The 17,183-nt window shown below is 40.2% G+C and overlaps 1 protein-coding gene across 6 annotated transcripts in view; it reads right to left on the minus strand.

Annotated features, from left to right (window-relative positions):
- Positions 1–17,183, minus strand: part of Ptprc (protein tyrosine phosphatase receptor type C) — a 106,921-nt gene that overhangs the window by 51,826 nt on the left and 37,912 nt on the right. For 2 of the 6 annotated variants that reach the window (XM_075988126.1, XM_075988122.1), the window contains exons 3-5: positions 7,707–7,733; positions 4,509–4,640; positions 2,394–2,519 (exon numbers count right to left, since the gene is read on the minus strand). In XM_075988126.1, coding sequence (XP_075844241.1) covers positions 2,394–2,519; positions 4,509–4,640; positions 7,707–7,733 — 285 coding nt within the window. The remainder of the gene's footprint in view (positions 1–2,393; positions 2,520–4,508; positions 4,641–7,706; positions 7,734–17,183) is intronic. The other 4 variants (XM_075988127.1, XM_075988125.1, XM_075988123.1 and 1 more) reach the window with 3 other exon arrangements.

Raw genomic sequence — 17,183 nt, forward strand, 5'->3', positions numbered from 1 at the left:
GGGCTGTCAATATGAGAACTTGCCAAAAGATGAACTCAGAGACAGACACATAGAAACCTGTACGACTTGGGTATCAGTTGACAGAAAACAAACAAAACAGTTTGGGCTTTGGGAAATATCTTGGTTATCCCAAGGAGGTCCAACCTCCCAGTCAAATGTTGTCTTGCTTGGTATTAAAAATATTTCGGTGAGAAGGGAAGGACGATGTCTTGGAGATAAGAAGGCCATACAGAGTAAGCACGAGTCTGAATATAAAAGGGTTGCCTCCATAAGATTGTGTGGGAAATAGCATGCCTAGCACCTGCTTAGAGTCTCAGGTGGCTGTGCCACTCTGGGGAGGGAAGTCCTGTGTACAGGTGCTCAGTGCCAGTTTCCCTGAATTTGAGCTAAATGGTCTCCTGCCTGCACAGCAGCTGAGCCCTGGGCTTTGTATCTTTATTGGCTTCTGGTCACAACATTTCCTAAGCGGGCTCCCATGCCAGGAAAATATCAAATTGGTTTTATATCAACACACTTCCCATTATGCTGGATCATCTCCTTAGTTCCTGATTTTTGGTGGAGCGCCAAGTGAGGTAGCTAAAAGAACTTCATGTCCTGCTTAGAATTTCAGTGTCTGGCTTCAGGGCATTTCATGCCTGTTAAATGTTTCCCCCCAAACATCGCAGTGGAGCTCAGGACCAGACAATCCATGTGTGGCCCTTAATTACCCATCCAATGACTAGCCCTGTGCTAGCTGCCATGGAGAAAGCAACAGAAAACGTGAGCTAGCTCCTACTGGGGTTCTTGCCAGAGGACTTCCCTGTCAAGATCTCCAGGTTCAGCGATGGGAACTTGGCCTCACATGGGAGGCCAGTGTGTGTGTGTTTCAGTGCATGGTGCTCTGTTTCATCTGTGGCCTGTGAGTGTGACCTAAACCGCTTTGCTGAAAATGTGCCATTTGTAGATGGATGGAGTCTGTAAGTGATCGCACACATGGTTTGGGAGATGGGAATGAATTTCCTTGCCAATTGAGTTTGTTCTTGGCCTACTCTTCAAACAGCCCTGAACTCTCCCAGCTTTAAGGAAAGCATGGAGTGGAATGAAGAGGGAGTGTCCACCTACTAGCTCCAGACATAAGCGAAGGATTGGATCCACAGTAAAAGGAGGGTAGGAAGGGTTGTGCATGCAGCCTTTTCAAGTGTCATTTCGACACAAACTGGACACCCGAGGAATCCCCAAAGCAGCTGGCTCTGCTTATTAGACTTCCACCTTCTCTACTGCTTCTCCCTCTTTCTCGACCCTTCTCCCTGCTGACCACCTCTTGTGCCTCTGATGTCGAGAGACCCCACTCTACTCTCTTCAGAATCCCTAGCTTCTGTCTTCATTTGTAAACTACATTTTTCTTATTAAGTCGGTAATCCCTCGCCCCCACTTAAGAATGGCATTTACCATTTATAATTACATTGAGTGCACAGAGTAGACCTTCTAATTAGTGAAACTAGCCAGTGTGCCAAGAAGATTTATTTGCTCACGGTAGAGCAGGCTGGTTTGTGTGGCTAGCAGCCCTCAGAGCGGGCTTCTGTTCATGGCTTCTTCCCTTCCCTGCTGTCTAAGTCTTTGCATTTGCTGAAAAGCACCAGCCCCAATTTGCTCAACTGGAGTGACGAGATCAAATGAAGCCACTCCGTGCATTGTTTGAAGCGTGCGCATTGCCCGTACTGGTGTTTTAGGCCAAGGGAACAGTATTGGTGTTTCAAAATAACAATTACTGTGTATGGACTTGAACTCAATGCTTGATTTCATTCTGAAGCAAGACTTTTTCCTGCCAGCCAGCAAGTCTCTGTTACATGTCTAACTCATGGCCAAGCCCTCAGGCCACTGAATGTATATGTGTGATATTATGGAATTATGACCTGAGAAAGGACATACTTCTCTTTGTGCCATATAAAAAGACACCATGAAGTTATTTAGACTCTGGTTTGGGAGAAGATAGGAAAGAATATGTTGCATTGTTTAAAGAACAGATAAGAAAAAGGAATCTTGAAGTCTGCATGGGAGATACAAGCATCTACTTCCCCTTTTCTCACTCCCTAAATGATAGACAAGGACATTATGGTAATTAGTTTTCAGTCCACCTTTTAGATAAGAAATCTTTCATTCCTGATAGATGTTTGTTGGCTCAAGGTATTAAGAATTCACATATATTAATCTTTATTACTAGAGAATGAAGTCTTCACAAACTGTAGCTGCAAGTGCAGAAACAAGGAACATTGTCATAGCCTCCATCCCCGAGCGGTATTTCATCTCTGTCAGAATAACCTTTGCCATCTGGTTTTGCAGCCTAAGGATAACCATAACATCTAATTCCTCAAGTGGCGACTATCCATACTCTTTATATCTAAAGGACACCAAACCTGGTGAGGCAGGCCCACCCGAAGTAGGCATGAGTGTGGGGGGATCAGCCTGGTTGCTGAGTGTCTGGGGGTCAGTTCCTCCGGCAGAGGGCGTCTGCAGGTGAGGCAGCGGCGTGGATGCGTGACCTGAGGTTAGAAAGTGAGATGGTTAAGTCAATCTCTGCGGCTCCTGGCAATTTAAAAGCTCCAAGAAAACCACCCGGAGCAAAGTTGTCACAGTGTGAGGTGACCCGATTTATTAATCTCTTGAGGTTTCCTGGGCAGAAAAGTGTCTCCTCGGTTCTTAGTTATAGATTCCTCCCCAAGAAGACGCACATGCCCAGCTTAGTTCATTGACTCCCCAATCCCTGAAAGGTTACTGGGTTCTCTGACAGCTCTGCAGACTGATGCTGGCGAAAGTCTGCCTTTATAGGCAGAATAGTAGAGAACTCCAAAATTCTAAAACATACTAAATTACTGTTTACAAACTCACGAAGGAGAAGAAGGATAATGCTCAAACACGTATGACAGCCGAAACATATTTGAAAAGATGCTTATCACTGTGAAGTATTGCAGAAATGTAAAATCAACAGGAAGCATTTAAATTGCCCTACTAGCAGTTTTAACAGATTGATAATATCCAGCATTGGAAAAATTGTGGAGATAGTCAGGCATGCATGCTTACATATACATGAATTTAATTACATCTGAAAACTACTGATCGATCCTGAATATAAATTATACAACTTTCCTCAGCACACCATTGAAATATCACTAGATAGAAATTCCATTCTAGAAAAGAAAATATGCTCTTTTGTTTGGAAGAATATGAAAATTTCCAAGCAAATCTCACCATCAAATTGTGCCAAGAAATATTTGATATTACTCATCCTTAATCCCAGTTCATCTCCCTGTCCCACCCCCTGCAGCCTTTTCCTGAGATGGACAATCTGAAACCCTGTGTGTGGTTTTAATGTACTGAAAGTACACCGTGTGCATAAAAGAGAGATGTCGCATATGTGTGTCTTGTGTGTATGAAATGAGACTGGAAATGGAAACATGTGTGTCACCACATGTTCTACCCAAGCCCAGTGGCCTTTGCCCTTACACTACCATGGGCATTGAACCATCTGTTCTGAAGTGCACACCGGTTCTAAGAGACCACTCGGCTGGTGGCAAGGATAAAGATGAGTTACGTACGAAGTCCTGCGTTTGCTAACAGAGTTGCTCACTGAAGTTAACTGCTTCCTTACTAGCAGGGGTGCTCAGCATCGTCCTTGAGACACTGAACTGTCTGTGTCGGTGTTGCGTGTGCCTGTCACTTTTTTAGACCAGGATAAATGGTTCTGGTAGGCAGTAGACTCACTGACTGTCTTAGAAAGCATGTTCGGACGCCTATTCGCCTAAGAAAACGGCAACACTGATGGGATTCCAGAAACATGTGCACAGCTTCCTGGCTGGCAAGTCTCAACTCCCACTCCTGATGGTTACTTATAAACATAGCTGCAGGACCTTAAATTCCACGACTAGATTTCCCAATTCTGTTTTCCTTCTCTTTTAAGAATTGAAATAATGCAAATATCGCTGGAAAAATTTCACCACCCCAAACTGAATTCTCTGAGTTGATTGTTAAAAATAGTTGCCCATCTTCAGTATTTCTGATCATGTGAGCCTAGAATGAAACTAAGAAATGGGAATAGCCCACTTCAGAGGAAATGCAAGGAAGTCTAGGAGCGGCAAAGCAGAACTGTCACCCGCCCAGTGTGGCAGGAGGCTATGGTCAGTCCCTGGGCAGCTGTGGACACACAAGGACAACAGAGAGCCTTCCCTGGTTTTATTTACGGGATCATCTTCCCTTAGCCCCTTTCCATCTAAAGCGTCATGTCTGAGCTCTTTCCCCTCAGCATCCTTCACAGATGCCTAATATCTCCTGCACTTTACTTACCTGATGAAAACCGAATGTGTAGAAACTGTATGTATTACTTAAATTTTAAAAATTTGATCACCCTAGAAAGTTTTTAAAGGGCACATTCATCTCCAGTATCATTTTGGTTAGGGATGTCTGTGTGACAACCTTTCATAATAAGAATATCAACATCATCCAAGTTTCTGGGGAGACCTGGGTCAAATGGTCACCTGGAAAATAGGTGGTCTCTGAGGAGCCATTCTCTCTTTCAGAGATGCTTGAGGGTGTGAGGTCAGTGGTGTGAGCAGGTAAAGGGCTACTGAGAGTCAGAGGAAGGGTCTTCTCTGATGGGTTCGGTCCTGCTACGTTAATGGGTGATGAAAGAAAACAAACATGTGAATCATGTCCCAAAATGCCCACTCATATGCATGTACTAACATATATGTAGTACATGCATATAATGTCCCAACTCCACACACAGAGATCAGGCTTACACACACACACACACACACACACACAGATGTAAACACACACAAAGACATACACACTCATACACACTGGCATACATGCACACATACTTACACATACATACTATGTAAAAATGTACACATAGAGAAATATATATATCACACAGTTATCTATATTCAGGTATACACATATATGCACATATACACACATACCCATACCCATTCAAATACACACACATTTATCACCATATGTCTATAAATTTTAATAATGCATACACATTATAGATACAAATTATATAATAAGAGTTAAAAATAAAATTGAGGAAATGGACTCAAAAGGAACTCCCCTTAGCTCACTTCTCATTTAATTGTTGGGTAGCTACCAAAACCAACCTGATTCAGAAGACTGTAACCCAGTGAGTAAGATGTCTAACGGAAATCTGAAAATTCTTACAGATGATAAGTAACCGTGGAAAAGGATAAAGCCAGAAATGAATTATTAGGAGAGTTAGATTTCAGAGTGGGAAAAATATAAAAAGTCTAGATGAATCAGGTGGACTGGTCATACCTGCAGCTCCATCTTTAACAAGGCTGAGGCAAGGGATTACAAGTTCTAGGTCAATTTGAAATACATAAAAAGTTCCTGTCTACAAACAAAATTTTATGTATGTGATGATTCTATAAATAAATAAATGGAAACAAGGAGAGTTAAGTGGGTAAAATCTGGAAAACAAAATTCACAAACACAAGTGTGAATGACCTGCTTTTATGAAAAATATCCAAACGTGTTTGACTTTGTAACTAGACACATGGTACTGAAATGCAGCTGTTATCACTCACTGTTTTACAGGAGTGATGGGGCAGGAGGGAGTGATGGGGCAGGAGGGAGTGATGGGGCAGGAGGGAGTGATGGGGCAGGAGGGAGGGAGTGATGGGGCAGGAGGGAGTGATGGGGCAGGAGGGAGTGATGGGCAAACGTGTACAGGGTACAGACGGCAACTGCTGTCTGCAGGGGAATTAGCACAATGGAGTAAGTCTAACATTTCTTTGCTTTCCTTTCTTTAAGATGTATTTCTTTTTGTGAAACAGCTAACTACATCAAACTTAGTTTTTAAAGCTATCATGTTCTCTTTGAGAATATAAGGACGCATTTTACCTAAATATATCATGGGTAACATGTATTAACTTCTTTGAATAGTAAAATGTGCATTTTTGAATATCCAGTTTATCAAAACTGGGTGCATTTGAACTAGAGGCAAGCCACACGTCTTGTCTTCAAGGTCATGATTCTGACCTAATGTCTTTCACCCACTATGTGCTGAATAAAAAGAAGAAAGGACTAGCTAAAAAGAAAAGAAAAGTGCAAAGCAGAAGGAGTGTGTGGGGGATTCGGAAAGGTGTTCAGAGAAGTTACCTCATGTAGAAACATTAATGTCTTTGCACACACTGAAGTTCAAGTTTCACAAGTAGAATTTACAACTGTAAGTTTGCCGATTCCGTATTGTCCTCGAATTCTCACTTTGAACACTCTACATTTCCATCAATTATCTTCCCATTGCTAATATCTGGGGGGAGGCGCCATGTTCCTTTGCATTATGGTTCATAATTCTAACTTAATTCATCCCAATCTGCTTGATTATGGTTATGCAGAAATAATGAAACTCCCAGAAGGGTAAGGAGTAGACTGCCATCCTATCCCACACCCAGCCCTCTTCTGCAGCAAAATCTCATCTATGTGGCTGAGAGTAACTTGGTATGTTGTGAAGGAAAATGCCATATTTCATTTAAGAAGTTGGCAAAAACCAACCAGAACCTGCTATACAGGAAGTGCTTTATGAAAACTCTCTGCCATACAATGAAACTATAAATTCTATTATTAAACATTGGAATTTTTTTTAAAAAAATGCTTCTCTGTTTAACTCAGGAGTAGGATTAGTTAGTATTAGTATAGTGTTTCAGCATTCTGGAAAGCTTACATTGAATGACAAATAATCCCAGGTATAATCCAATTTTGGACTGTGCTACATATGCTCCATTTGAAATGTGGAGCAAATTAAGTTTAAATCCCTACATTTAAATTGCTCACGCAGTTGTATTTTGTGGTTTCACTCACCCCCTTCAGACACACTGTCAACCCCATGGTTAGTCAAAGAGCAAGCATTTACAGCAATGATAACATGCAAGAGGCTCAATTTCTCCTTAGCCACCTGCAGGTCAATTCCTCTATAATTTGGCACTTGATGAATTTTAATGTGCTGGCAGCGTCATCATTATTTAAATTTGCTTTTCTCAAAACACAGAAGCTTTTAGAAAAAATAACTTAATTTATAGTAGGAAATTTTGCAAATAATTAATACAAAATATCTTAGTATCAAACAGATTTTCAAGCATAATTGGGAGAAGGACAAATGACTCTTGAAAAAAATATTATAAAATTAATTTTTACTTATATGAGAACATATATAATTAAATTATAAATGTAAGCAAATTCTAGAACCAACTAATTTATAAAATACATTAGTCTTTAAGTATTTGTGAAATTGTATTTAGGCTTCCCTCTACTTCCCTAACTCAATTCTTTTTTATTGAAAACAAATTTTGTACCATATACTCTGATCATAGTTTTTTATTCATATTCAAAACTTAACTCATGTTGAGTCGTACAGCTTTTGAATTTATTTACCATGTTGAATTTTAAGGGGGCTAGAAACATGCTGTCACTTCTGTCAATTTTAAATAAAGTTAAAGTTTTATTAAGCACAGTAAATTTAAAAGTATATTCAAATACTTAGTAAACTTTATATACAGAAAGGCTTGTAAGAACGTGCGAAACTCAGGAACCATGCAGTACTATTAACTTTCTTCTTCAAACTTACTTCTTTGCCAAATAAATAAATACTTATATCTATATTAAGTACATGATTGTTATAACAAAAATAAAAGTTAAACATTAATTCTTACCAGTAGTGGTTGAAGTCTTATCTTGCCCTGAAAAATAAAAAATTAAATAAAATTTTAGAAAGTTTTAGATTTAAAACAAGCATGTAATTTTTATATATCATAGATGCATATTTATTTTCAGCATATTTTATCTTAATGATATTAAGTTGCCATTTTATTTTTTCTGAGAGTTTCGCTCTTCTGAAGACAGCTACATGCTGACCTAATGTATTTAATGTGTGGCCCTAAAGGAATAAGAACGTGGGAGTTTTCTCACAGTTCGGAGTGAGTCAGTGAGGTGATGTCTCTAAGTGGGGGGTTAAAGGGAAACATTTGAACGTTGAATCACATTCATAATACAGAAAGTGAACACGAGACCAAGCTAAGATAGAGGCAGAAAAATGCAAAGACTACACCAAGTACAAAAGATAATGGAGATGTCCTATATAAGAAAGTGACACTGGGGGACTAAGTGGGAGATAGAGCATCTGTGAAACACTCAGAGAGAAGCCGCAAGGACTTCCCATGTCTTTGGAAGAGAGAAGGCAGGCTGAAGCAAAGGTGAAGGTCACATGGGTGTTTCTACACATTTCTGAGTTGCTGAAGAGGGACTGTGGACATTTTCGTTGAACTGAAAAGGAAAGAAAATTCAAGAGCGAGAGGAGAGTTAGATACGCTGATGATTTTATGTGAAATCCTCCAGAAGCATCTGCTTGGAGAGTTCAGGGCTCATGCTACACTTCACTGAGGCACACGGGTGGACTGGGTGGACGCTGTAGCTCCGGGTGTGAAGCAGATCCCCAAACAAAAGTCCAGGACAGAACCTGGAGGTTAAGTGAGCGACCAGGAGCAGGCCAGCAGGATAATGATGCACTCCCCAGAAGAGAAAAGATGCGGACAGAGATGTTTCGGGAGAGGTTTCACCGAAACAATGAGGAAATGACATGCATCAGATGGGCCTGTCACGCGTTTCCACACGTGGTACAGGGAAGCGGTGTGAGTGTGAGGGAAGCCGGGTCTGGTCCCCTGTGAAATGAGACGATTCGTCACCCTTCCTCCTAAGAGACGAACAGAAACAGGAGGAAGCTATTTTCTCAGAGAAAAAGCAATGCTGGGAAAACAAGTAGTCTTCAGGAGGAAAAAGAGACTGCCCAGTAATAAAGATCGCTGCCTGTCAAGAGGTTTTCCTTTTTTAAACAGAAGAAATCTGAGAAATTCTTCTCCCCTCAAGTACAATCAGAGATGCGTCCTTGTTTTACGTGTACATGTGTCTAGGTGTTTATATACCTGTGTGTCCAGATAAATAAACTGAAAGGTGAAACTGCATAGACTTCTTTGTCTTCTACTTTCCTCTCTATCATCCACACTTAAGTACTATCATCGCTCATCAGTGGGCATTTCTTTTGTGCCACACAGCATGAAGTGATTTCACCATTATGTTAATAATGATAGAGTATATTTTCATGATTAAAAAGGGCTGTAATGTCACCGGGTGACAGAATTAAGGACCAACCGCGACTGAGACACTGCTATTTGGCTTATGACTGCATCGTTTTGAAAACCCGTTATTTGAAAGACTGTCCCATTTCTTGTCTAGTCAGTTTGTTCTTTTTTATTTTATCTAATTTTATTTTCCTGTTAAAAACATCTCTGTCCTCATTCTAACTTTCTTCTAAGTTAATTTCTTAGAATCATGTTGATTGGCAAAGGAGATAATAGAAATAAACAAAGTATTAATATATCCATAATTAATAGACCACATTTTAAATAACATGCAAAATCACTTGTGGTAATTGGGAAGAATGTAGCATTTCTAAAAGCTTAAAATATTCAAATTAGCTTGACTATATGAAGCCATAACAAACAGTATCCTGTCCTTCTCTGTGAGATATTTAAACTTGTCTAAAAATTGTTTGATACACCCCTTCTCAATATCAGCATTTGGTTCACTCAAGTTTAGGAAGTAATTATTGTTTTGTTGGTTTGCTGTTAGAACCAAGAGTCAACCATGACAAAGGCATGATCCTCACCTTGAAAAGCCAAGAATGCAAAATACAAATTATCTAGTAGTCTGAAAACACATTGAAATCATATGTGTAACCTATTTAGAGCAATAATCGACAGTCGGCAAGAACTGGACCATTCTAATGAAGAAGAAAAGAGTGAGAAGCTACTGTAGTGAGGTACGTGTTATCTGCTATGTAATCACGGGCAGAGAAATCCTTGGATGACTTTGAACATGGAGTAAACATGAAGGAGAAGGAAAGCCCATGTGGTGACAGTTTCTAGGCATGAGCTCAAGAGTAGGCATTGCAGGCCCTGACAAGGTATTGAATGTTCACCTGAAGATGGCAGACACCACAGGATCGATGGATACGGAGAATAAAACAAATAACAACTCTGGTTACAGGGACAAGAGGAATGTTAGAGTAGATTCTATTACTACATCACTCATTTTGGAGACCATTCTGCTTCATGGGACTAGCTTATTGAAGTATATGATAAACGACTGTAACCTTACAACTTACCACATGTTCAGAAGAAAAAGCTAGCAATGAATCAAAGGTGTGAAGGCACACTTGTACATATAGCGGAGTAGTGTATGCACGTGTTCATGTGTGCAGAGGGACAAATATGTGTTGGGGGAGCCAGTAGTCAATGCCAGCTGTCCTCTTCAGTCACTTTCCACCTTAGTTTTGGAGACAGGGTCTCCCACTGAACCTAGTATTCATTGACTCAGTTCGCCAAGGAGTCAGATCTCTCTGCTATTCCAACACTGGGCTCAAAGGTGAATGTCACTGCACCCATCTTGTTAGCTGTTTCACGTGGCTATGGGACATCCAAACTCATGTCTTTATGCTTGTGGGGCAAGCACATTCATGACTGACTCATCTCGCCAGCCCCTGTGCCTGTGATGTTAACAAAGGCCTTTAAGAACCAAAGTGTACTTTCTAGAAATACTCCCCTTTTTTCAATTGATTTTATTGAGTTCTACATTTTTCTCTGCTTCCCTCCCTGCCTCCTCTTTCTCCTTCAGCCCTCTCCCAAGGTCCCCATGCTCCCAATTTACTCAGGAGATCTTGTCTTTTTCTACTTCGCATGTAGATTAAATCTATGTAAGTCTCTCTTAGAGTCCTCATTGTTGTCTAAGTTCTCTAGGATTGTGATCAAATGGCAACTATTCCTTGTACCACCCTCATAGGAAGTGTCTCATAAAGTGAATATAATTCAATCAAATCTTCTATAACATTATTTTGATGAAAAATCAGTAACAGACACAAACATCCAAAAGCGTCAAGGTAAGCACTTCAGCTGGGAACTGCATTCTGAAGCTTGGTTAAAGGTTAACATCTACATATCTGATCTAACTAAGGTTTAATATTTAAGGTCTCCCAAATTCTTTCATCTTTAGCGTGATAAAATTTAATATCCATGGAAAACACGTATTTAAAGATAGATCACGCTTTCATCTCTTCTCTATTGATGTGTACTGTCTCCATAAAGACTTTTCAAGTCGCTAGCATCTTTTCTTTCACACTCACTTATTGCAATACAACGTTAAACTTCTTCATTCTGAAACCTTAGTAAAATACTACCACTTACCTTTTATCTATAAAATATTACATACAGACACAGAAACACACACACACACACACACACACACACACACACACACACACCTTAACCTGTTTTAAAAGGAAATTCCAGTACCCAAGAACTACGTTTTAGAGTCAATGTAAGACCAAAATTACTTGCTTTGTTCCCAAAACCGTTCCCAGCAGATTTTAAGCTCCCATCGCACTCTTATTAAATGTGATACACAAAATTGAAAAAAATTAGCCTGTCAAAAAATCTTTTAGCATGACTCTAAGGTTTTTTAAAAATAAGAAACTACTCCAAAATATAAAGTAATCACTGTAAGAAACTATGCATTCCCCTCAGCAGTACACAGCATGTATGAATGTTCCCAGGTATTCTTGTGTCAAATGAAAAACACAAAATAAAAGCACTATAAATCTTAAAGCAGGAGTGCAATAAAGTTTCCCTACCTAAGTAGCCTAATTATAAAGCCTCTATCTGAAAGCCATGCATCCTTATGCATGGGCCATTTCAGACATTTTGCATATAATAACAGCTACCTCTGTATACATACCAAATAGGCCAGAAGGTATAAGACTTCCCATATATATTCACAGGAGCTGTGCTACTAACTAGCTACAATTTCTATTTTGTTCTTTCTATTTCTATGACATTTCTGGAATTCTTTCTAAATCACCTGTGTAATTGCCTATTGTATTTCCTGTGCTCACATTAACAGATTGCCATCAAAATTGTAAGTAGATGCAACCAGGATTCTTACACAGGAAGACCTGAAATGATTGGAATTGTGGAGCATTTAGTTAAAACATGGCCCTCTCATTTGACTGGTTCCAGGGTCACAGATTAACCATCTGGAGCCATGCAGAGCCAATGAGTCCGGGTATCGTTCGGATCTGTTCCCTGATAGACAGCACTCTCCACCCCAGGCTCATAAAAGCAACCATTTATTGTCAATACAACTGGTATTAGAAATCAAACCTTTGCATAGTGTCTCCTGACCAGTGAAAGTAGGACAACGTGTTAGTAAAAGTAGCATCACATATATACGAGCAGAATTTGAAAGAAATAAAAATAGCTGAAGAAAAATACATGAAAAGGCAGTATAAATTTAAACAGTTCATGTACTGGTAGGACACAGTAAATAGAAAAAAATCACTTTTCTAAAGCTATGAATTTCAGGTTCTTTTCTAAAATCTATAAACACAGCAAGTGCTCTACTCCGTGTCTTCATGTGTCACAGACCGCTTTACTCTTCTGCTGAGGCAGCGCTCATGCGTTCTTTTCTTTAGCAACGTTTCAGTAGATGGCGCCAGAGCACCAGAAATCGGTACATCGTCACCTGGTGAGTGCTTCCCCATTATATTCCTGTTGTGAATTACCAGTGGAATTGACTAGATACATTAAACACGTGAGCACGGAGATAAGAGAACCCTTGATCTTCAAAGCTGTGTTATTCTAACACGTGTATTGTTAACTGAATTTACCTTTCCCAATATGTTTCTTTTACAACTCGAAAGGTTGAAATGATTGCAAATCAAAGTTACCTTGAAGTCACACCCCTAAGTCTGCCATGAGAGATTTAAGAAAAGCAGGAATCAATTTGAGTGGAAATGACATTTCAAAGGATATACTTGGGCTTTAAATACCACCCAGTCCACCACTAACCTCCTTTCCAAAATAAAAAAAAAAAAGAAAGAAAGAGAACCCCGCGGAATAGCATTTGTGAGGGGATTTCAGCCTGCCTGCTTTGCAGAGGCAGAAGAGTCAAGCGGAATATATGAAATAAATACTTACTCTGAGTATTAGTCTAAAAGAAATTGGAGTGTTTTCAAGATTTAGAACGTGTATCTGCATAACTACCCTCCGTGATTACAAAGGCTATTTGATAGTGGGATCAGTAGCTAGAGGGAGCTAGAACAGCTAGTACACTTTCTCTTTTTACAAGGCATGACAATACCAATAGTCACAAATAAAAACAAAGGATTATATCTACTCTACAAATTAGGTATATCATGTAGTCTGTAACGACCACCAAATTAGGATCAAGATTGCGTAAGCCGGGCGGTGGTGGCGCACGCCTTTAATCCCAGCACTCGGGAGGCGGAGACAGGCGGATCTCTGTTGAGTTCGAGGCCAGCCTGGTCTACAAGAGCTAGTTCCAGGACAGGAACGAAAAAAGCTACAGAGAAACCCTGTCTCGAAAAAATCAAAAAAAAAAAAAAGATTGCGTAAGCTGTGCACCGTAGCACAAGCATGCAGTCCCAGATATTCCAGAGGCTGCAGCAAGAGTCACAATTCCCAAACCAGACTGGACTGCTGACTGAAGCCTAGGAGAGCCAGGCAATGTGGTAAGATTGTATCTTGGGTGGATGGGTGGGGGAACACAAAAGGTAAAGTAAAAAGAAATAAGCAAGGTGAGAGTTCTGTGAGGATTGCTCAGTGGATAGCTTTTGCTTAGCATGTGAGAACCCCAGGGTTCCATCTCCAGTACTTCCAAAAGAAAAAAAAGAACAAAGAAAAAATTTTAGAGAACTATAAAAATAGGAAGTAGCCTTTCCTGCTTCTTCTACTCCTCGGTAAGTGAACACTGACAGCAAACAATTCGCTGAAATCCTATTACAATCAGATACTGCCAATGTCACTTTGCCGTCAGTTGTTTTTAATCTTATCAACCCAATAAGCTGTGCAAGTCCGCACTTCTCTCTGTTTTATAGGGAATCAAGCGGAGAGCAGAAATGGCTGGCTTACGGTCACATGATGGCATTTTAGATTTGAAACAGTGTGTGTTTAACCGTAGTCCTTGTTCTTTTTATCAGCTCTATGTTAATCATGGATGTGTCAGCATTGTTCCTTGAGTCTGTGGAGTGAAAGAATGACTGCCCATCTCTAGAAAGCAATGTTATACTCACAGGCCAGCAGAAGACTCCCCGGGTGACTGTTGAGGTGGAGTCCAGTTGGTGGGAAAGAACACTGAGATGTAGAGAGTGCATGCCTTTCTGCTGTGGTTTAATCCCAGGAGGGGCTCTGAATCTACTAGCCTCACCAAACTCAGAGAATTTAACATATATTCATTCAGGCTTCACTCATTGATACATCAGACATCAAAGAAATACAAGACAGACAACAGGATGGACTGAAGAGTAACTGGAGACAAACAGAAGCAATACAGCGAGCAGGAGAAATTAGAACCAACTCTAACTCACAACCTCAAAATGGAATGCATTGTCTCTGGGAGCAATGAGCAGGGGATGAATAGAGCAGGCATTCAAAATTGAAAGAAAGATTTAAGAGACACTGTCTAAAATAGTTTTGTAAACCACACAATATAATTAATACACTGTTCTCAAATACCAAAAAGACATGTTCAAGTTGAGGACAGAAATACAAGAGTCAAGGTTGGGCAATATGATTGGTATTGAGCGCTAATCTTGCTGACTGTAGGTGGCATACTGCAATTAAACATTCAACCCTAGCTTCCACACTATCCTAAAACTATAAATCACAAATAAGGAAAGTGTTAGTATGCAAAATACAGGTGAGGACAAAACCAGGAAATGTTTAATGAATGAAGGCACTTTAAAATCGAAGGATACATTGTTTTTCATTGCAGGAATCATGTCTACCTCTCTTCTAAAGTTATGGAGTTATCCCAATCTATTTGTGATTATAGATGATTATGTGTAACACACCTGTAAAACCTTAAAAACGTGTGCTTTTCAGTATTTTGATTTTGACTAAATGTATCACCCTGTCAATTTCAATATGTTAATTAACTAAATAATTAAATAAGCAACAGAGAGTTGGGAAAGACTGGAAAGCTGGGCACAGTGGCACACAGTGAACCCCCCCCCCCCAACTGGGAGGGTCTGGGACTCAAGATCATCCTTACATCATAGTAAACTCCAGATAAGCCTGGACTCCACGAGACTCTAAGGAACAAAAATAAAAATAAATAAATCCAGGAGCCATGTAAGCAAAACCGATGTTTCTCCTTTTATTCTTTTTTATCTGGTAACACATATCTACACTTTAGGGAAGCAATGGTCACTTCCTATGTAACGATGGCAGCATCAATGTGTAATACTGGCAGCATCAGGGTCTTTGAACTTGATGACCATGTTTTAAAATGGCTCATGTTCAAAGCATTGAGAGTTGAGGCAGGAGACTAATGAGTTTGAGGCCATCTTGGGCTATGATGGGACCTCTTCTCAAAAGTCATCCTCATCTCAATGCCTTCTTCGGCCATTATCAGAGAAGCCTCCTCCTGCCCTCCTGCAGTGGATGGGAACAAATAGTGTCCACAGTCAGACATTGAGCGGAGAGAGTGTGGAACATACAGCCCTAAATGGGGTGTCTCCATCAGGGAACCCTGAAGAAGATGAGGTGGAAAGAGTATAATAGCCAGAGGGGATAGAGACACTAGGAGAACAAGGCTCTCTACACCAACTGAGCAAAGCTCATATTGGCTCACCGAGACTGAAGCAGTGAGCACAGAGCCTACACAGGTCTGCACCAGATCCTCTGTGTATATATTATAGCTTCCAGTTTAGTGGTTTTTATGGGACTCTTGAGTGTGGCAAAGAGTGTGCGTTTCTGATTCTCATGCCTTCTCTTGGACTTTTCTTCCTGCTGTTGGTTTTCCTTGTCCAACTTCGATGTGATGCTTTTTGTTTTGTCTTGTATTTTATTTTGTTATGTTTTGTTGTTGTCTCTTAGAAGCCTGTTCTTTTCTAAGGAGAGACAGAAAGGGAATGGATCCAGATGGGAGGGAGTTCTGGTGGAACAGGGAGGAGTAGAGGGAGGGGAAACTTTAATCAGGCTGTATCATATGAGCAAAGAATCTATTTTTTTTAAAAAGGGGGGAAACACTTTGAAAAAAATCATCATTGTCGTCTCCCCAAAGTGTTCGTCATTGCTCTGACATCCTGCAGGATAACTAGGAGTATGAGGACAACCGATCTGTGGGGAGCACAGCTGAAGATGCTTTAGATAGCATCAATTATGGATATCTGTGCTCGTGTATATGCTTCTGCATAATCAGTATCGTAATCCTGACTGCTTTAAAAGACGCATCCCGCGTTTGTGTTATTAGCTGGCTGAGGACCATGTTGACAGCGCAGGCTCTGTACAGAAATGCTGATGTGGAAAGCTGTAGTGTGACCCGTTGTCCTTGTTATTTTCTTAAGCTGTGGCCAGGACTCGGGTGGAGAAGTGAGGAAGAACTGCTGGTGGCAATATTCCCCACCCACACGCTCATCTAAAACAGTTCCCCTGGTAGGCTTATTCTCAGACTTAGGATGTCTATTTTAGTCTTGTGTAGCTATCTACTTTCCATTCTTTAAATCCAGGCGGGTATGCCTGATGTACAGAATATGTGCCGGGCAGCAGAAATTATTTAAGTATACTCACTACCATTTTAGTACGCATGTTTTTGTAACTCCCTGCTTCCTCTGAAACAGACTAAGAGCATAGTCAAAGAATTATACAGAATCACCAACATGGGCTGGAAATGGTGGTAAAATTGTTGTATTGCTTTCAGTGCCCAGGAATAATCATCATGATTTACTAAGCAGATACTAGATGTATGGCACTGTAGTGAATGATGCTAAATTATACTTCACAGAACATTGCAGAAATTCTCTATAATAGATAGCATTGCCCTCTCTCTCAGATAGAGCTAAAGATCTTAAATAAATACATGTGAAGCTAAAGTACTTAAGGTAGTAAAGTATAGACTTAACTGAAGATCTGCTTGATATAAAAAAAAAAGCCCAGGCTTATTAAATCACACTGTGATATCAGGAAAAAATTTCATATTAAATGTAGTCCTTGTGCTGAAGAGCTACGAGAGAGTCAACAATGATCAAGGTATCTTGTGTAGATCATCAACCTGGAATC

Source organism: Microtus pennsylvanicus, chromosome 10 (assembly GCF_037038515.1).
Source record: "Microtus pennsylvanicus isolate mMicPen1 chromosome 10, mMicPen1.hap1, whole genome shotgun sequence".
In the NCBI taxonomy this organism is placed as follows: Eukaryota; Metazoa; Chordata; class Mammalia; order Rodentia; family Cricetidae; genus Microtus; species Microtus pennsylvanicus.